Consider the following 21,743-nt stretch of genomic DNA (forward strand, 5'->3'; position numbering starts at 1 on the left):
TCTCGTTTCCCAAAGTCACTCCTAAGAACCTGTATTACAGTCATGAACTTTGAGTTCTGCTGCATTGTCTGCGATCCTGTAAGTTCTGTATGCCAAGCATGGTCTTTTGGAGTAGACGCTAGTGGTGTATATGACTTGACTGAAGTGAACTTGGTCCTGGACTAGTTAAAGGGTTTGTCTAGGTAAATGTTGGGCCTTATCGCTGTGAGGGTTAAGTTGTATGTCCACCTTTAAGTGACAAGTTAAGTTTAGAGGTTTTTTCCCATTTATCCCTGACAATTGCAGAGATGCTTTCAGGTGGCTGTTCTCTAAGGAGCTTGGCTCTAAAGTTAGTTATTGAAGCTGCTTGTGTATCAGGACCCTTACAGCTACGGGAAGGTGTGGTGTATGCTTTGCTTACTGTCTTCTTGTTTTTCCTTGGAGAAAAAATTTTTACCCCTTGTCCTGAGTAAGTTTTCAATCCCAGCAGAAGAAAGTAAGTGTTAAATCTGAAAGGACTGAGCAGAGGAGAGAAAAATTACATGCAGCTAGGATAACTGTAAATATGTTTTGTATTATTCACTCTTAAAACTTGGTGTTATAGTATATTTTCCCTCATAGTTTGTAAGAAAAAAATTATTAATTTGTGATAAACTGAATATTATTGAGACTTCCTTCATATCTCTCAATTAGATGCCTAAATTTTATATTGTTTTGTATATATATTTTTATAGATATATGGTGTATTTTTTAATCATGAAGCTTAACTTTTTTTGGTAGACTCCATTAGATGAAAAACATTGGTTTAATTTTTTTTAATAATCCCATACTGTCATGCTCATGTTTTTTAAGTTTCCTTGAAAGTCAGTAGTTGTTGTCTTGATATTATTTTTTATTTTAGGAGTAGATATGCTGTAAAAGACATACCAAGCATGTTCTTGCTATTTTAGCATGTAAGTTCCGAGAAATTCTTCCTTTTTAAGATGTTTCTTTTAGTATCTCTTTTTTTAAAAAAAATTATCAACTATTATGTCAGCCTAAATGTTTCAGAAAGGATTATAAAATATATGATATGTGTTGATTTTTAGCTGTGCAACTTTGGGGACATAAGTGTATAGTAATCTCCGAGTTGTGATATATGTGAAAATGTGTTGTGGTTTCACCCAAATATTTCAGACATTTCTTCAGAACAAATACCCCTACAATGTGGCAGAATTGGGACCTCTTGCTCAGAAGAGATGAAAGTGAGATACAGCTGAAATCTTGTCCCCCTTTAATGTGTGTTTGCAGTACTAAGAGGAGAATCTCTGGCTCCTGTTCTACTTTTTTCATATTCGTGAACACCAAATTCACTCACATTTTATGTATATAAAACTGTTGAAAGGCAAAACAAATCTGATGGAAAACCTTAAACTAAGAACTTTGTATTATCTTTGCTAAGAGAAAATATTTTCTTAGGTTTTATTTACTTAACTCATTCTACTACTAATTCCAGGATTTTTAACAAACAATTTTATCCCCAGTTAAAAAAGAAAAAAAAATGTTTTGGTGCCAAATAAAAATACTATTATGTGATAGCTGTTTAACAGAGCCGGTTTTACCAGCTGAATATATTGCATCTAATTTATTGCCCTATTAGCTGAGAACAAAATTCTTCTGTATTTTTTTTCTAGTCAATACAGAATACTTTTGAGAGCAATTTAAAATAAATGGATACAGCATTTAGGGTTAGATTTATATCTTAATTTATCCTTCTAAACACGACTTTGATTTTTTTTTTTTAACTCACTTTAGTATGTATAATGTTCAAATTTCAGTGCAAAAGTGGAATGTCTTTTCCCTTCTGCTTGGTTTCTCTCTACTTATTTTTAGCACAGTTGCACATATGCTTAATTTCCTGTACACTTTTCTTCAAAAAATAACAACAGTTTTGTTACAAAGTAGGTGTCATGAAGAATTAAATGGTCAAACTGTAATTTATCACACCTTTTTCTGGTAGGATAAATCAACACCTACTAGTCCTCTGATTTATCAGCCCTTTCATTGCAATGCTCATTTTTGTGAAGTGTTATGTAATGATGTTATGTCAAAGGCAGACTTTGTTCTTACTGATCCCTTACCCTCAAAGTCAGCTTTATAGTCTGTCACAGCAAACGTGCCCCAATTACTGTGTTTATGTTATGATACCAGTTTACCTTGTATAGGTGGTCATGTGCTGTTTAATTTCTGAGATTAAGAGCTACAAACTACTAAACGAGGTTTCATCCTGTAATTTTTAGTATCTTTTAGTTTAAACTAAAACTTTATGAATGTAACTAAACGATGCTAAATGTAAGGAGGGGTTGCTGCATACGTTCTTTGTTCCCTTCTTTGTGTGCATGTGTGTTCATGTGCTTAAATGTAGTTATATGATAACATGCGATTACAATTTTTTAAAGTATGCTTGGCTTAAAACCTGGTTAAATTCAATCCTTTAGTGATTCGAGACAGAGCTGGGAGTTCTGGAAGAGATTTTGGCATCTGAATATGGGTTGTTGCACTGAAAAGTTTTTAAATAAGGTTTGAAACTGAGTTGGCAAATGCTTGCAAAATATTTAATACCCATATGTTTAGTACATCTCCTACCTGCATCATAAAATCTAACTTTTTTTTTTTTTATAGAACTGCTACTGAGCTTAAACTTGTTTTTTTTTTTTTTTTTTTACTTGTGTAATGCACTGATGGTGCATTTGTAGTGTATTAGAGGAGTACTTGTTGTTCTTGTATGTGAATATGGAGCTAACTTATTCAGTGTTAATAAAATATTTTAGAATGATTTTAAATACACCACTCTGTTCTTTTACCATAAAACACAGATTGAATTTTAAATAAATTCTGTTTTTATTGGAAACCTTGCACAGGTCTCAAAATAGCACAAGCCACAGTAAATCATTGCAGCGTTATAAAATACTGCTTCAGCAAATTGAGGAGTTGTTGTTTAGGTAGACTTTTTGGCTTTTCAGAATAGAATATGGTTCTCTTTCATATGTAATGTGTTTTTTTCATATGCATGTTTGGCTTCAGGTTTTTTTTAAAGATACGCTTTCAGTTCTGGATGACGTTTAACCTCTGACCCAGCCACTTTCTTACAATAAACAGTTTGTTGATGAGAGCAGCTGCTGGGAAGATTGCTTCCAGACTGTTCTGTAGCAGCTAAGTAAGAAAAGCAAAAGCCAGGATGCACCTTACAGCGTTGCTCTGCTGTCCTCCTCTTTCCTCCACTCATCTCTGGTTTGCGTTGAGGACAGTGCAATGGGGCTTTCTGTAAGTAGCCTTGTTCTGCAGCTGCAAGGGCTGTTCCACAGTCAGGGGCTGTAAGTGGCATTACTTTATCAAAATAGAAATCAAAGCAAATGTGTTCTGCTTAGAGTGGTATGCATTCACTCATTCAGGGTTTTTTCCTGTTGACCCATCCTTTAACGAATTTTTGTTACTTTTTTGTATATAACAATAAAGAAAAAAATGTGATTGTGTCATTTTCTGTATTTGTTTTGCGTGGCTGAATGTCTGTGCCTTCTAGCAACCTAATACCTAAACGGAATACTGGGCTAGAAACAACAGTGAGATACTGAAATAAAAAACTTGACATGATGACCATTTTTCCCTTTGATTGCTAGTTGATTTCTTTTTATCTTATTTTTAACCTCACTGATAGCATTCTTTTCTTTGTAGAAGGTAACATTTGATATATTTTTCATTAGTTGGTGAATTCTGACCTGGGCCCTACAGCCTATTTTTAGAATGGACTGCTGCACATTGGATAAATTATTTTTCTGCCTACATTCAGTGCTTTTTAAAGCTAAATTTAATTTTGCGTTCAAATTTAGGCACAGATTTATGAGCAGTTGCTGGATATGTAGACTGGGAATGGGTTGAAATCTAAGATGCTTCATGTTCAAAGAAATGTAACTGCAATAAAAAGGATGAGGATCCCTTGCAACACTTTAACTATCTTTCCCTTTTTTAGACTAGGTATTCCATACATCAGTTGGCAAAATGCACCCACTTCTGTGTGACTGTTTCTACTCCCCATACTCCTGAGATGATGCACTGTGTAACTGTGTAATGTAATACTTGTTTTTAAAAACACACTGAAGTGTGGAGACAAAAATAAGGAACTTGGTCTCTGGAATGATCTTTTATAAATGATTAGCTTTTTCTGCCTCTCTTGAGAAAGTATATCGCAGACTAGAGTAACTGCCTAGACCACTAGAGACTCCTAAAAAATCCACTTGGCTGTGAATTTAAAAAGTTACCAAACTCTGCCATCTTTCTAAATGCCCTTACACGTTTTACTCAATTCACTGATGTTTTGCATCATATCTGGGTTTAGGAAATATAAAAGTATTATTAATAAACTGAAACAGATTTTCTAGTTATGCAGTATCCTGAGAATGCATGGCAGATATCAGCCAAATAACTACAGAAGTTCATGAGAACATGAAATGAGAATGCACCTCAGTTGTACTACAATAAAATCTTTATGAAGTTCTGTGGGGGATGGGGAAAGGAGAGAGCAGGGAACTGGGGATTTCTTTCCTTCCTAAGATTTTTATACTATGAACTAAATCGCAGAATCATGAAAATTATGGCTTTCTGCATGCTGAATATCCTAAGACAGATGTACAAATTCTTTCCTGACCTGCCCTAGAGGAGTGACCTCTAGCTAAAATAGGTCATCTTATAAATAAAGTATGCAAAACAAATGAAAATATAAGTAACCTGAAGACTGATCGAAATCAGCCAGTGGGGCTGTGCAGGGAAACTGCCTACCTTGCTCGATTTTTATCTGTTTTCTTGTTCAAGAACTGAATTTTGAAATTAATTATAAGTTAATATTAAGAAAAAGTTTTATCTATGCTTTCTTAAAATGAATTTGAGTATATATTTCAAATCAGATTTTGAATGTCTTATAAATAGTCTTTGTGTTTTACAGTTCTGTTTGTTTTTATTTCGGTTGTTACAAAATCCATCTTCAGGCTTACACTTAGGTCTAAAAGGGCAACTATTTGGGGCTCTAGGCATTGATGTGTAGTTTGGTAATGTTACTCCGTATTAATGGCACTAACCAGTGTTGAAATAACAATTACGACTACCTACTGAAAGCTCTTAAACCGGTTGTCTGCTTAGAGACACAGTAGGTGGCCATTACGACTTAGTTGCCAGTATTGTTTTTCTTGGGAAGCGCAACCTTTCTCTCATCAGTTTGAGCATTTCTGCTTTTCTGTAGAAGAGGTTACAGCAGGCCTGTTCTTCATCCTCTTCCAGTTCCTCTGTCAATGCTGTGATCACCAGGAGATGATCTTTTCTCTTCATGTGGTCTGTCAGATATTTGGGTTTTTTTCTCCTTTTTTCGGTCTTTTCTTAAAGAGAAAAGTTTCCCACCCTTGCGAAAGAAAATACTTTTTAATGAATGATTGTGGTACTAAACTTAGTATTTATAAAATGTTTTACAAAGCCTCATTAAAAAGTAATATATACGTACTAGAGTTTGAATGCAATAGGCATAGTATATAGCTTTACTTTTTTTCTGCGTTTTCTGTTTATTGACAGTAACGTTCTTTGATGCCATTTAGTATTTATTTATTTTTAGCATTTTTCTATATTGACTAAGTATGAACATTAAAATGGGGCTATAGTTGTGTTATGAAACTGTCATCTGCTTCAAATCTCAAAGTATGGCATTATTGCAGGAAGTAAAAATACAGGCAGTGTCAGAAAATCATTTTGTGTGACTCATTAGTCAGAAACATCTGCCAAAAACTTGCCCTTTGGGCTAATGGCTGACTTTTCCTGCTGCTGGCCTCCTAAGTCACTAACATTTGGGGCTGGAGTTGCCACTGTAGATGTATTTTTTTGCTGGCACCATCCTTCTGCTTACTACCATGTTGGACTTCAGTTTGTTTCTGTTGGATTCAAGAGATGCTGTGGAAGCTCTCTAGTGGCTCATTTAACACCTTTAAGCTGGTAGAGCTGTTGAGCAAAGCTGTATGATACAAGGAGGATATATTTTTTGTGTGTATGTATATGCATCTGTGTACTTTTATATTAGGAAGTTGAAATCAAGATTCAAAATGCCGTGCACTTTTTAATAAATCGGTGTTGTTGTAGAATTCCTATGAAACATACATTTATGATCATACCTGAATCGAATAATACTATTTGAAAAAGAAAAGCAGGTTTCTTTGAAAAAGAAAAGCAGGGAGAAAAGCAGGTTAGCCTTACCAAAGGTGTCATGTCTCTAAATGTGGTTTTGCTCCAAATGAGCTATTCATGTGTTCCTCTACAAGGCTGGTGCTTTTTGCCTGTATAATCTTCACTTGTTTCAAGTTAATAAGCGTCTATGTGCATATACTTTAATCTGTACACTAGCTGGTAATATGTGAAGCTTTTGTAAAGTACACTGAAGCAAAAATGGAGTTAGCTTGTTGGAAGTAGTTACATGTTATGCAAAGGATGGAGAAAAATTTTAAGACTGTGTTCTAGCTATGTATCCAGAAGGTGAATAATTGGCCTCACTTAGTCAACAAGCAGCAGGTAAAATAGAGTATTTTATTATAGTCACAACAGAGTGACTCACAACTGAGTCATCAGTTAGAGTGGTTATAATAGTCTCAAGTTTTCTTGCACAAGAGGAGAGAGCTGACTGATGTATAATGTTCAAAAGGAGAGAGCATACATTATTATGATGTGTAATGTTTCTTTTATGGCATTATATTTTTAGCTTTCATTTAGCTTTTTCTCCGTTTTTGATAGAAAACAAATTGGGCTGTGACTGAATTTTGTCTTAACAAAGACTTCTGTTGATACAGTGTGTGACACAGTCATCACAGTTTGGTAGAAAAGAGCAGCTCCCGAAGAAGCCAAATGAGAGGGATATTTGCATACATCTGTGTGTGTATATGAACATACATATGAAAATAAGAAAACACATAAAAATTCTGCATATAAATAGAATGTAAGGCGTCTTAGATTTGAGATTATTTTGAACCATTATAACTGAAAGTTTGTGCTTTGTGCGTGTCTCACTGGCTGAGAGAGCCCAGGTGCAAATAAAACCTTCTCCATCAGGAGCTGTAATTTTCTGTTATTTTATACTACAACAGAGAAGGGTCCATATGCAGCTGTGTTTTGTCTCTTATATCTCCCCCTTTTCTCCGTCTTGTTCAATCTCAACCACTAAGTAAGCATTAAGAAAAAGTGAAAGTAATGATTACAAAAGTAAAAGAATTTTAAACAGCAAAAGAAAACTTCTGTTACATAGCAGTTTCTTCACACACCTGACCAAACTCTTAAAATCATAGAAAGCAGATGTTAAATCATAAACAAAATACAGCTTTTACTCTTCCTTTCTTACATTACAATTACTGTTTAAACTTTAGTTTGACAACTTGCTATGTCAGACCACCAGTCTTTGATATAGTGACTCCTAATAAACCTTTGTGCTGATCAATGGAGGAGCTGAGGGTATGAAGTGTGGAGTAACTTAAATCAATTTCTATGAATTTTGTGAGTTAACATCCCCTATATCTCCTTACCCACTCAGAACAACTTTTCATTTAGTGACACTTTAAGTCTGACAGTCAAAATTTTGCTGGTTGATCTGTTTCTCCCTGGGTACCAGATCAGTGAGGCCATTGCTTCTTTGAAATTTTGTATTTCTCTGTCCAGGAGGATTTAAGTTGTGCTTTGGAGTGCTGGGGGAGAATTTTTTACTGAGACGTGGTGAGTAGTTCCTGTTGGTATAGTACTTTCCTGCATTTGGTAATCGTTTTTCACTACTCATTCAAAATATATCGTGCATTTATCATTTAAAACGTGTAGAAAATTTTTCTCACTATATACGTTAAATTTGTAGTTAATTATTTTAACTGTGGAAAGCCAATTAGCTCTTTTGTCTCTTAAGTTGTTTGGTTAACATGTTAGGTTTCATTCTTACTTTAAGAAGGCAATACCGTTATTGAGAGAACGTACATAGGAAAAACGATTTGGAAAATGAACAGTTTAGTAGGAGATTAAATTTGGCTTGACTTCAGGTCTCTTATCCGAAACAGAAGCAGTAACGATAAACAACAGTTTCAGTTGTATTTGTGCCGCCCTAAGGCAAGTGTAGCTATATTTACCAAGTATGGTACTGATAATATGTGTAATACAGATTTTAGTACGACTATATGTGTAAGTAGCTGCAATACTGTTGGCAGTGCGTTAATATATAACAGCTATAGCATTTTTGGTTGCATACTCATTTAAAGCTTGTACCTGCACATTTTAGGATTTGGATAAATGGTCAGGGTCAGCAGTGGCCCAGGAGCTTGGATGTTCCCTTACCTTGTGTTGGGTGCTTTGCTGGACACGCTTGACCTGGTGCCAGAGGTGTGGAAGGTCAAATAGTTACTGAACCAACACTTTTCAATTCAGTGGCCACCAGAGGTTGCTGCAGAACGGCAGACGCAGCTGAGGATACCTTCTGAATTCAAAGCTGAATCCGGAGCTTAGCAACAAATCACACAGTTCAAGTTCTGACTTGATTGTATTCCTTTCAAATGGAGTTGAAGCAGAGGTTAACCCTGACTTCTTATGTATGTTTTATTTTGTTATACAAAAATGTATTTCTCTGTGTGCCAGTATGATTCTGGAGACCAAAATGCATTGGTTCAGCCTTTGTGTTTCTGTAACTTGGTGTGGAGAATTTTCTTACAGTGAAAATTAATTTTATAGCATGTACTTGGAAAGCACTTCAAACTTTACTTCATTAAAAATTAAACCCTATATTTTTTAGGAATTGTTAAAAATGAAATGGTGGTTTTAATTATGTATTTCTCATGTTTATATTTTTGATCAGCTCTGTAAACATGAGTACAGTATGTGAAAAATTAGCTTCATAATTGTGCACATGTAAATTTTTAAATGGTTCAGTATGCTTTAGAAACAAGAGAATTAAATCAAGGAAGAAACCTAAAAAATATGGGGGAAAAAAAAAATCACCTGAAAGAACATATTCAAGAGAATAAATGGTAAGAGTTGTGGCACATTTGTAATAATACAATATTGCACATAAATATATGCTCTTTCAGGCTTTTCATAAAGTATGCTCTGGCAAAAGTACATCAGATTTTCTGACACATAGCATCAAGTATTTTGATTTCTGTTTAGAATGTAATAATACTTTAAACACCTGTATTTTTTAACTTAATGTATGTTTCTGTAAGTCTGTAAACAAGTCCTTATGTGTCTTAAAATGATGGGTTTGTGTCTAGGACTTGCATGCTCAATTATGCTAAGTGAATTTGTGTTTGGAAAGCAATAGGAAAATGCACTTTCTGATTAAGCACAGTTTTTTCCATATACTGCCTGACAAGAATGAAAGCTATAATTTTTCTAGATATCAGTTACAGCTAATAAGTTACTCTGTGTGTGTGTGAAACAAGCAGGATAGTGTGTAAAGAATTTAGCAGCAGTCCGTCAAAGCTATAATGTTACACTAAGTAAAGATACAAGTGCCTTATGCAGATCAAGTCAAAGAAATGCTCATAAAACCTTTAATGCCACATCATCATTTATGATGCATAAAAAAAAATGGAAGAAAATATTTAAAGCATATTTTATCCAAGAAGTAAGATGAAGCTTTAGAAAACCAAGAAATGAGAAGTAATTTCTCTGTAACTAAAATTTAGCTACTGAGTCACTCTCTTAGATTGTCCTGGGGCTTAGAAGCTGGTGCCTGATTGCGTTTGGAAAGTTACTATTCCTTTCTTCATGCTATGCTCTGCTACACAGACTCAGGGCTGCCGACCAGTAAGTCTGCTGACATTCAGCGTACAAAGAACATCACAGAAGAAGAAGTGTCCGTGTGAAACTTAAGGATGTGTAGTTTCTGAGGACAGAAAATCTTTAGAAAGGTGTTAGGAGCAGGACCACTTCTCTCATTCCTTCTTAACAAACAACAATGGGATTTGGAAAATTGGAGTAATTCCTTGGATTGATTCTATTTATAGGAAGTTTCCTCTTAATTTTGGTTTGTGGGTTTTAAAGAGTTGAGCTGGAACTCGGAGACATCTTGTTCAGGGGCAAGAGAGCTTAGTCCTGTATTTGGCCCTCACATAGAAAACATTAGTATGCTGGTTCCCAGATATGGCAGTGATGGAAAGGAGCGGCGTATATTTGGTTAGGAGTTTTTTATTTTGAAGTCAAATATCTTCCTCTTAAAAATTTGAAGGCAAAAACTAGTGCATTATTTTCAGTAGAATAAAAACCACAATTTTTGTGGTTTCATGTATCGTAGGTCACATAGAAGACTACTGTGACTGTAGAAATAGAGGTCTTCGAAGTTTAAGCTACACACATCACAGTGAGAAGTCCCAACATCTGTGTTTGTGGGCTATTAGCTTATGGTTTCTAAAGACATGTCAAACATTTTATATCAAATCTCTCAAAATAGAATTAGGTATGTCTAGAAAGAGTCCTTTGAATGTGTAACAGTTGTTTCAGGGTATTACCAGACAGAGAATAGTCCCAGTAATTCATGTCTTCATTTCATGTTCAAAAAAATGTATTTCTAAATAACCTAAAGTAAAGGAGAGAAAAATCACAGTTTTGATCTATAGATACATAAAATTATGTACGTACATGTATTTTTCACATTTAAATTCTTTTGCACAGAAATTTGTGCTAGCTGTGCCATTGACTGGGACAAGGACAACAGAGCATACATACAACTGTATTTCATACAGTGGTAGAACTTTCTTAATTGTATGTGTTCTTGAGTTACGTGCTTCTCTTTTAGCTAGCTAATTAATAGCCACTTTTGTATGTATTTAAGATAATAGTAGCCAAGCTTCTGTTAGCTGAAGTTATGAGCCCTTTTAGCAGGTATTCTGCTGAGAAATCAGTAAATGCTTTTCTTTGCTGCTGCTTTATCCTTCAAATTGAGTCTTAGTGATGGACTTACAGCAAAGAAGCTTAGCATGTTGAAAAACCTGCGTTAATACAGGTGAGTGTGCGCACTCAGTGCTTGAGTGTCTCGGAGAATCACAATAAGCCCTGCTATAGGGTAAGATTAAGCCTAATTAACCTGCAAAGGAACACAATCTCAAGTCTAGGAAGACGGTATCAAGTAGTCAGGCTAGGTTGGAGTAGAACAAGCAGCAAAAGTTGACCTTTGAAGAGGAAATTTAGTTAACTTTCCTATATTAGAGTAGAACATGATTGCTAGAATATAGATGTTCTTGGAAGAATGTTTTTGTCTTTGCATGTGGTGTTCCTTATTTCTATGTCTTATGTTTTTTTTGCTTGCCTGCAGGAAATCCATCTTTCTTTTCTGAAGTGGCTTGAGGGAAATGTAGATGCTGAAGGATTAAGAGCGTCCAGCAAAGTGTCTCTTAAATTTGTTTCATATTGTGAATCAAAAATGGAAATAACTCCATCTCTCATGCCAGTCATCACTGAGATGGGAAACTTCTCATCAGAACATTTCAAGCTGAAGACATATCAACAGAATCTTCAAACAAAGAAGCTTGGAAAGATTCTTCTTTTTACTGAAGTTACCACGACAACAATGAATCTTCTAGATGGGTAAGATAGTGATCTAGATGATGCCAAATAAGCTTCCTGATCTGGAATTCACAATTACAGTAGCATACAGTGTTCAGAGAGAAACTTAGCCAAAGTGAAAAAAAAAACCCACCCCTGAATATCTTCTAGGTGGGACACAAAATAGACATCTTTGTGTTCAGAGAATATTAATTGATAATGTATGAAATACTAAGCCTTAAAAGATGGGAAAATCCGAGTGTGACAACTTTTTACTTTGACAGTGGAGTTTAATCATTATTTCTTTTGTAAAGCATGAATTTCACCATAGGAAAAATTAAGATATTAAATATCATATTTAGGAGATCATATGCATTTTCTAGGACAAGTTATTTTCTAAGCTAGTTATTTGACAAAAGTAGATTGTGGCCTTAATTTTAACATCACTGTTTTCTCTCATTCCTCTTACTGAATATATCACTAAAATGCTCTTGTGGTTTGTTTGGGGTTTTTAAAACATTGATTAGGGTTATGCTACACATTCTTTAATCGTCACATAGATGACCCTTGTGAATGCATTGTGGGATACCTTTGAGAAGGTAGTTCATTACAGTTTCAAATGGGATTAAGTGATATGAAAATCACAGTTACTAAATCTTAGGTTGGAGTCTATGTACAAAGACTGTACTGTTACCTTTCATGAAATACTCTTATGGCAAAAAGTGTCTTTGGAAAGTTGTTGCTCTTCAGGAGAGATTTTTTATGTGTATTTCTACCTGCAGCTTCTTCTAAGTATTAACATTAACTTATCTGCAGAAAATGCAGGTGAATTTTACTGTTCAAAATACTCTCAGGAATTTTGTTTTGGTTTTTAATTTTTTTTTATTCAACATCATCAGTTAAATAATCTTGAATGTTACTGTAATCGATTAGTTAACCAGCAATAACAGCTTTAGTCCTCAGTGAGAAAGCCTAAATTTGGAGACCAATATGTTAAAAAATGTGCCATCTTGTGAGTAATAAAGGTGATTTGTTTTAGAATATATGTGCACAAAATCTGTTAATGAGGATGCATTATAATAATATTAAAGTAAATCAGTTTGTAGTCTTACAGTTGACACTGTGATAGAATTTACAAATGTGCTAAAATATTGCAATTTAGAGACAGTTGGAATCAAGTACAAATTTCCGTCGACTCCAAACTATTCTGTGTGTGTATGTACTTATGTGCACACACAATAAAAAAAATATTGCTATGTAATTGCTATATAAATTTATTTAGATATCACAAGATAAATATAATCTTGTCTGGCCAATTTATATATGATTATATTAGCTCCCTTGCTTTTTTTGGTAAGAGCAGTGATCATGGACCACTGGTTCTAAGTAGAAGTCCTGGCTCTAAGTAACATACTGGGAAGATGATCAGATTATAATTTGAACAGTTAAATTTATCTTACAGAAAGATCTTTGTCTTGATAAGTTAAAAATATTTGTCTTGAGTATTATGGTTGATGTTATTGTAAATACTTTGTTGTCATGGGTTGTAGAATAATGTAGGTCATGTAATTTGCAATTCAGCAAAGTACCTTGAGCCTTCACAGATAATAACATTTCATAAATCAGTAGAAATTGATGCAAATACCTGTTAGGTCATTTTTATTGGACAAAAAAAAAAAAGTTGTCAGATTTTGAAGGTACTTCTAAATGAACCAATATGAGTTCGTTAGGGTACATGGATGACACTTTTCTCTAATTGTCAATTCTGAGTGAAAAGAAAACATGTCAGGAAAAAAGACTTTCTTTTCTGGGAGCAAAACAATGCGTAATTATTGATAATTCTTGATTCCCCCCCAAAAATTGGCAATAATGTGTTTATGTAATTGCATATTGCGATAAGCACTTGTTACATGATACTCTTAGGGTGTCTGAAATTTTACTAAGCTTGGGATAACTGAGAATATGGTGCAGAAACCTCAAGATCTTAGTGTGATTAGTAGTAAATTTAGTTAGAAAACTATTTAATTAGTAAATCATAAATAAATTTAGCATTTAACTTCCATGATTTGAGATTTTCCTGTACCTTTGCCACCAACTGAATATCAAACTTGTGTCTTCTTCCTTTCTACTTCCCCAAACCTTCATACTCCCCAAAAATTAAGATGGGGAAGGAGAAAGTGGACTGGAACTAATTTAATGGCTGAGCAACCTCACAGTAGAGAAACAGCCGGAGCCTAATAGGAGTCTTTGTCTGCATTTCCACCCTGGCTGGTAATGTGCCAGTCAAAAGTCAAGCAAGAGAAACAGGTGGAAACTATTAGACCTGTCATAAAGTTTGAAAAATTGATTCTGGAGGCTAAGTGAATAGATTGAACTTGACAGTGTTGTCCTAAAGATTCTAAGGGAAAATTCTGCAGTTTAATATGGGATTCCATGATTGTTCATTAGCTCTCCAGATGGCAGGTCTTGGTAGTATGCATATTAACATGCACACTGTATTGTCACTGTGTCTTTAGAGACAATAAATGATATGTGAATTCACCTGTAGGTATCTACAAATAAATGGCATTAGTCTAACTGTAAAATAAAGATTTGTTTAAATGTCCCATAGTTTTAGATGATCCCTATTGCTTTTATGATTCCACGTTAAATGCTTTATTTGAATTATTTCAGGTTATTTCTAGAAGTATTTCCATTTTTATTTCTTAAATTAAAACTTAAAATCCTTACCAAAGTTTAGAGTCTCCCTTGTTTTTTCTCTAAGAGGAAATTCTTTCTGTAAGTTCCATTTCAGAAACCCTGTCTTCAAAGACATTTATCTTAATGCCACTTGAACAGGTTAACCTTGCAAGAAGCAGTTCTGCTTTCTCTGTTTCCTCTCCTTGGAGCATGTGTGGGATTGCGTGATTTAAGATGAAACCATTATTTTGGGGGATGGATCTGCTCTAGTGGTATACATGTTACATTATAGGGACTTACTTGTTAGACTGGGAAGACTTAAGATTGTTGAAGAAATATTTCTAGTACACTGTAACTGGCTGGAATGGTTTCACAAGCATGGAATTAAAAAGTAAATTAACTAGATGTACATTTCAGTTGTATTCTTTACTGGCACCTTATATCCTGTTTTAATGTTTTAGTTGGCAGAAGATTTGATTCGTACATGATTAAGCCAGCATGTGATATATTCTATATGATATGCCTTTGTGGATCCCTTTTCCCCAGTATTTAAGAAGCACAAAGTGCTGTTAGGAAGAGTGGTGAATTTTAGTGGAAATGAAAAGTGGGATGAAGTTGCTTTCATAATTGCTGACTAGGGTATTTATATAAAATGTCAGCTTAGTATAAACAATTTCTAAACAGTTAAAAGCTTTGGAAATGAAAATCCTTCATATCTTTGGTTCGCCTCTTTTTTGGTGCTTTCTTAGATTCATATTGTTGAATTTTTGAAAACTGTACTACAGCTCTAATTTTGGAAAGTGAGCATTAGGACTCATTTTATTTTAAAACTCTTATTCCAGTTATATTCAAATATGCATGCTGCTAATGCAGGTGTGAGCTAGTGAAAGTAAGAATAGCATGTATTTGAAAGAGATTGGAATGGCACTTTTGAACTTAGTGATTCATATTTTTTTCAAATCCTGTGATGTTTTGCTCTGTGTAAACAGGGTAACCTCGTGTTTAGTCATTCCATGCACCTCCATGGTCTCCCTTATTCTCTGCTTAAACCATATTTTTAAAAAACTAATTAAAATCAAATAAGTAGTAGAGGGTTGAAATGTCGTTTGAACATAGAAACTTGACATTAATGTAGCCTTGCAAAGTATGCCATATAGTCACAGTGCTTATTTTCATTCCTTCATCAGGCGTACCTGTTCAAAGCCTCCCCTCTCAGATACTTGGCTCAGGATTCCACTAGGACTGTAACTACAAGTCAGAATTATTCTTCTCACAACTATTAGCTCAACTTGATCATTCATTTTCTTAAAAGCTCTGAACATTTTTTACTACTTTTAGCTAGCTGTGTCTCGTAATCAAGGCTCAGGTGGGTAGAGGAAGCTGTTTTGCTCTAATAGTCCCAACCAGCTGCAAGTTGTGGTTTCCTCTCTTGGAGATGTTATGGATTGTTGGAGTACAAATTCTTCAAAGAGTAATCTTTCTCTTTTAGCATGAGACTCTCCTAATATGTTAATAGTCTGCTATAAATAGATGTTTTATCACCAACATTAACAGTTTGTAAAAATTAACCCCTTATACCTTTCTCTCTCAAGAATGCGTGTTGGAGAGCTGCAAAGTGCCATGGTGGGCAGGAAGTATGCCAATAAATTGGTCAGTTACATCTAAATCATGTACTCATTTTATACATAATCTTTTCTACAGCTACGTAACTAGAAGTATTTTATCAGTTTGGATAACAAGTACTTCTTTGTGCAGAGAGCTCTCACAACAGTTCATAGTGTTTTTAAAAGCTTAGTTCCCTTGGTGTTACTTATTTATTAAACTGTGATGTGGGATAGGAATGCTTTGCTTGGTGAATGTCTAACCAGTGGCAATAGACCTGCTGTTTAAGGAATTTTACACTTTAATTTGCATCCCTCTCATTTAAAACTTAGCCTTGATATCGTATCATCTTCCTGTGTTCTTTGTCATTGGGGTTACTAACTTTTAAACTTCCATTTTTATTTTTATTTTTATTTTTATTTTTAAAATTTGCAATACTGAATGTCTTTTCATTCTTGAAAGAAGGAAGTTAGTACACTGAAATAGCTACTCCCATGCTTGTTTTCCTTTGAAGTTCTTATATATTCAGTATTTTGTACCTTCCTTTGGTGATAAAGATTAGCTCAAATAACAAAATCTGTTTCTTTCCTTTAAATCAAATCAAATTAATTTTAACAGTAATTTTTTATAATTTAGTTGTAAGTGTATAATATTTCATACTTTATTCCTCTGTTCACTTACTGGTAGCATTCTGCATCATCCAGTGTTAAGAGAAATCTATCCTTCAGCCTGATAACAAAAGATCATGGATGAATTTTTGTAATGCAGCCAAAAGACTGTTCCCTTCCTTGGCTGTAGAAGGGGAGGAATTTGGAAGTTTTTGGCACTGATTTGGTTCTGTGCCATTCCCAGAGTCTTCTCTGCAATACCATTTTTCATTACATGCTTGCTGAAAGATTTCTGTATTAGGATTTGTCATCTCCTTTGCGTCAATTTTCCTTGCCTTTCTTTCCACCTGTTGTGAACAGTTCTTGAGGGCGCTAAACAATTAGGTCCCTATTTTCCTGTCACGCACCTTGTGTGTCTGATTTTTCATGGAACTGAAGGCAAAATATGGTCCTCTTTATTTTTTTTGTTATGTAAAATTAGTAGATTTTCTTCCTGTTAATGAAGTGGGCCCCCTGCTTGCATGGTTTCTCTCAGTGCAGGGGGAGGTTTGGCATTCCCAAAGGGGATTGAGTCATAAAAAAAAGATACCCGTTTTGCAGAGCAATTAACCCACATTGAACTTTTATAGCATATTGTATTACCCTGCTGCTGGAAGTTCCTGAACAATTTGCATTGTCATATGAATACACATATAGCCTTGGAACACTCATCATTCATTAAATATGAGAGGAAACCCTGTAAGACTGCACAGTTAAAATGAGAGCTAAGGAATGGAAGTGGAAGGGTTTAAATCACATTTTACTGTATTGTTTTACATGGTGCTGTTTTCATGCACACATTTTAAAACAGACTTTTTGTATTAAGATGAAAAAATTGATCATTGAAGTTACAAATCATCACATTATTTTGAAGAAGATTATCTTGGAAAAGTATATAATATATGTAATAGAATATGGTATATCATGATAATACATATAGTATTGTTAGATATAATTATAAAATTAATTAACATATTACATTTATATTATCACTGCTCATTTGCTAACTGTCACTGTCAATTCTGCCTTTGAATTTTAACTTTTATTTAGCAAAAGGAAAAGTAGCTTAAGCTTAAACTACCCAGAAGCACTTAGGGATTAATGTTTGCACCTCAATGAGAAAGTGGTGCTTGTGCTTTTTCAATCATTATTTTGTAGCATATTGTTAATTACAACAGTGTCAGTGCAAAGACATATCAGGTAGGGCTGTCTTTACATTCGTCAAACAGCTTTCTGTGCACTGGGAAACCTGCCACTTATTGCCCCCAGTCCAGGCTCAGGTCAGACTTCAGCCTCTAATGAAGTCATGTGCTTATGGTAATAAGTTAAAAAACTCAGACTTGCATAAGTCAGTGTAGGACTTGACCCACTGACTTAAAAAGGGGAGGGCAAGGCATAGCAAAACTAGAGATGTTGATAATGTGGTCAGATGAAACAACGTCCCCACCTCCCTAATTAACCTCATTGAGTAGCTTGGGGCTTGGACAAGTCATGGATCTGCATTTCTGCCCCATACCCTTTAATTTTTATAGTCATCAGATTACTAAAAGAATAAATTGAAGATATTGTGTTCAAATAGAACAGAATAGCAGTTGCGTATCAAAGTGACTTGATAATGTATTTGATTAACCATATGCCCACTTTAGGTGTGGCTGAGGAATTCTCAGTTCAAGAACTAACAAAGAATTCACTTGGCTGAGCACTGCAGGTTTTTTATACTTAATTTATGAAGGAGATGTGCTGGAGACATTCAGCACATGCAAGTTCCAAACGGATTCTCTATTTTTTCAGAAAATGGGAATTCTGGAGGAGTGAAGCCAAATACACATCTCCTCTGGCCTTGGAATTATGTCTATGTAGTATTTGTTCTCTGATTGTTTTTTAGGAAGCTGATGGGAAGAATTGCTCATGTCAGACATGGAGACAAAAATGCTGTTTGCTAGGTTTTAGCTTTAACTACTTGAAAGTAGGATAAAGATCTGCACACTGAACTACAACTAAGTGCGGTCACACAAAATGTGAATTTTTCTGTGGAGATGTCAGATTCTCACTCTGATTACACAGGGAGAAGAGTGTCGTCAGATTTCTTAGAAACTCAAAGTTAGATTGTGGCTTTCAGTTTCCACTTTGCACATCTCCATCTCTTTGCATTTGTTAGAAAAAAAAAAGAGAAAAAAGAGATTGTTTTTACAACAGTGTGTGGGAGCTAAGGTAGGAGCTAAGAAACTTATGGCATGGCTGTTCAGGGAAGCCTAGACCTCACCTACCTGTTCAGGTGCTATTAAGAATAAATACACTGATTTTTGTTTGTTCCACACTGCCAGCCAGAAGATAGTGATTTAATTTTGGAATAATTCTGTAATTGTTTCCAGGGCCAAAAACTCTCAAAGCTTGTGTAATTTCTACCTTAAGCAGGAAACGAAGAAAATCCCACAGAATCTGAACTCTTTACCTAAATCCCTCTGGCCTAATTTATTTTCACTTATACTCCTAGTTAAAATATTTTAAGAATCTGTTTGTATTCAAACGAAGGCTTGCATTTATCACACCTCATATCATTCAGCCTAAAATGTCATGGCCTGTAGAATGGTGTGTAAAAAAAGTGAGGTTCCCTTACTGCAGTTTTGTGATCCCCAGGATTGCTATAAAATGCTGTACCTCATGTTGCTTTCAAAAAAATTTACTGGCATTGTTCTTGTTGCTTAACTGTTAAATGTGGATGAACTTCCACATGTTTTTCGTAAACTTGAACTGACACTATTTTTACTGATGATTTTACTGATTGTATCTTACATAAAGAAACCCCAAAAGTATTTTAAAGGATTCTTTGCAAACATAAAGCACTTATGATGTATTACATTAAGCAGTTGCAGAATACAACTATAATGGGCATTATACATCCTATACGCATTTTTCATTTGATCTGTGTTTGAATAAATCTTCAGTCTGTCCATTCATTGGAGATGAAGAAGAGGAATAGTGAAGAGAAATGTAGAGGAGAAAAAAAAGCAGGGAGGTGGAGGCTGAGACATAGGAAAGAGGAAATAAAAATATGACATTCAAAGGAAACAAATTTTATTTTCATGTATTGAATATATCTTTAGCAAAAGGTAAAATAAGTGGGATATAAGAAGATTGCAGTATTAATCAGAGAAAAATCTGCACATTGTCAGAGTGTTTATCAAACCAATACTGATCAAAAGCCCAATACTCCCTTGTTCAAGTGGCAAATTGTCTAGTGAGAGACTCCTTACACAGTCTTTAGGATCAATTTCTTCTGAAATCACAAAGGCTGGTAGAACTCCACTTAAGCATGTGGATCCATTTCTAAGGGTTGTTTTGTGTGTGAAAATTGGGGAGTATGGGGAAAGTGGAACATTTTATTTTCTTGAGGCTAAAAACCAATTCTGCCCAGTCATAACTGAATCTGCAAATTATGATGTCCTGCTTTACTTGTTTATTTGTAGTCATCCTTTAACTATTTCCTACCATCGTAGTGATTTTTAAATACCTAATCAGAATCCCACAAATTGCTTGTATTTCATGCTTCTAAAAATGAAACTTCTAAGATATTACAGTGTACTTTTTTGATATCGTGTAATTCTGCATGTTACATGACAGCAGAAAAGCTTCAGAATTCATTCCTTTTGCCTAATGCTTTCCATCCATTCATTGACTATCTTTATTCAAATCCTGGGACAGGCAGTTAAAATTTCAAAATGGTGTTTCATTCACCCATTTCTAAGCCCTTAAAACTTATTGGTAGGCTTGGATAGGCTATTGGCTTGGTGAAAGAGAACAACATTTTTATACTGCAACATAATCTTTCAGGTGAAATATTTCACCTATATAATCAGTTAGTTTGTTTAAATCTAAGACTTAGTTTCTCCTTTAGACATATGAGAAAACAAGTTTGGTCTTGCAAAGTGGTTGTTACAAAACCAGCTTCCTTTTAAGAGTAATTAATGTGCAATATGACCATTGCAGTGAAGCTGAGATTTGTGAACACTGGAGGAATAACATGCAGACAGTACAGTAGTGGCTGAAAATATTTTACTCTTCACTGGAGTAAACCAGGACTTGGTGCCCTCAGAACAGGTAGTTATTTGATACACTATTGTGAATGCAGATGTCGGTGGTATCAAACAGTCTTACAAGCCATTTTAGAACTGCTTATTACTGGCATTGGATATGTTCTGATCTTGTATCAGAAAAGGTTGCTCATCCCAGCCCTAGAAGAAAGAAAAATGTTTCTTTCTTTATCTTATTTTGTTTCAACCTTTTTCCTCCACTCAGCTCTGTTTGTGCTCCTGGCTACTGAAATGGAACTTTTATTAAGAACATACATTTACGAAGTAATACAGAAGAATACTTCTATGATCTCAATAGGCTTCCATGAAAAGAGAAAATAGTTTAATATACTATTCACAGAAGCGAAAGAAAAGAAGGAATATTATTTTACAGCTTTTAAGTTTCAAGACCGCAAATTGGATAAAGAGTTCTCACTCAAGTCTTTAGCAAAAGATAATGTGTGTTCTTTATATGGAGTATAGTACCAGATGTGGGGTATTGCTGATGGCCACCTGCTTTAATGGACGTTTAAAATCTTGTGTGGTGGTTGATGTCATGTAGAATTCATGTGATAGAGAATAATTTTAAGTTAGTAGACCATGTCAGGTTAGTAATGATTGATGCTTGTGTAGTGTTTAATACTTTCCAGTACAATTTATCCATCCATTTGAAAAAAGAAAAGTGAAGTAATCACCTTTTGCCAAGCTTTTTGAAAAGCAGCTGTGAGTGACTTAGATATTTCTTGTGGAAACCAGGCACCAGAGAATTTTAATAGGAGGTATTTGGAAGTCAGTAGAGTGCTGTGACTCCAGCTTATTTGGCTCATGTTTTGTTTCTATATCAGCATCAGCATTCTGCTCCCATTCAGTTGTTATATTTACGTGGTTGCCTAAGTGCAGATTTCTTCTTCTGGGGCATGTTTTCTCTATCAGAATACTAATAATGTGCTGACAGAAAAAATAGATGGAAGATGCCCATGTACGCCGCAGTAGCAGCATGATTTAAAGTCTTAAGCAGGAAAGAATCTTTATACTAAGAGGGTTCTTGTTTTTAAGAAGTAATGTCAATTAAATGTTCATGATGTAGCCAGTTGAAATGCTGGCTGTATGGAAACATTCAGCCTAGGAAACTATATTCAGGCAGAGAATATCATCTTTGCAGTGGATTTAACTGACTGTGCTAATCTTGACCCTAGGA

At 34.8% G+C, this 21,743-nt stretch overlaps 1 protein-coding gene across 3 annotated transcripts in view; it reads left to right on the forward strand.

The window, feature by feature from the left end:
* Nucleotides 1-21,743, forward strand: part of HLCS (holocarboxylase synthetase) — a 123,433-nt gene that overhangs the window by 34,473 nt on the left and 67,217 nt on the right. For all 3 annotated transcript variants that reach the window (XM_054051242.1, XM_054051247.1, XM_054051250.1), the window contains one exon: nucleotides 11,318-11,589. In XM_054051242.1, coding sequence (XP_053907217.1) covers nucleotides 11,318-11,589 — 272 coding nt within the window. The remainder of the gene's footprint in view (nucleotides 1-11,317; nucleotides 11,590-21,743) is intronic.

Source organism: Cuculus canorus, chromosome 1 (genome assembly GCF_017976375.1).
Source record: "Cuculus canorus isolate bCucCan1 chromosome 1, bCucCan1.pri, whole genome shotgun sequence".
NCBI lineage: Eukaryota > Metazoa > Chordata > Aves > Cuculiformes > Cuculidae > Cuculus > Cuculus canorus.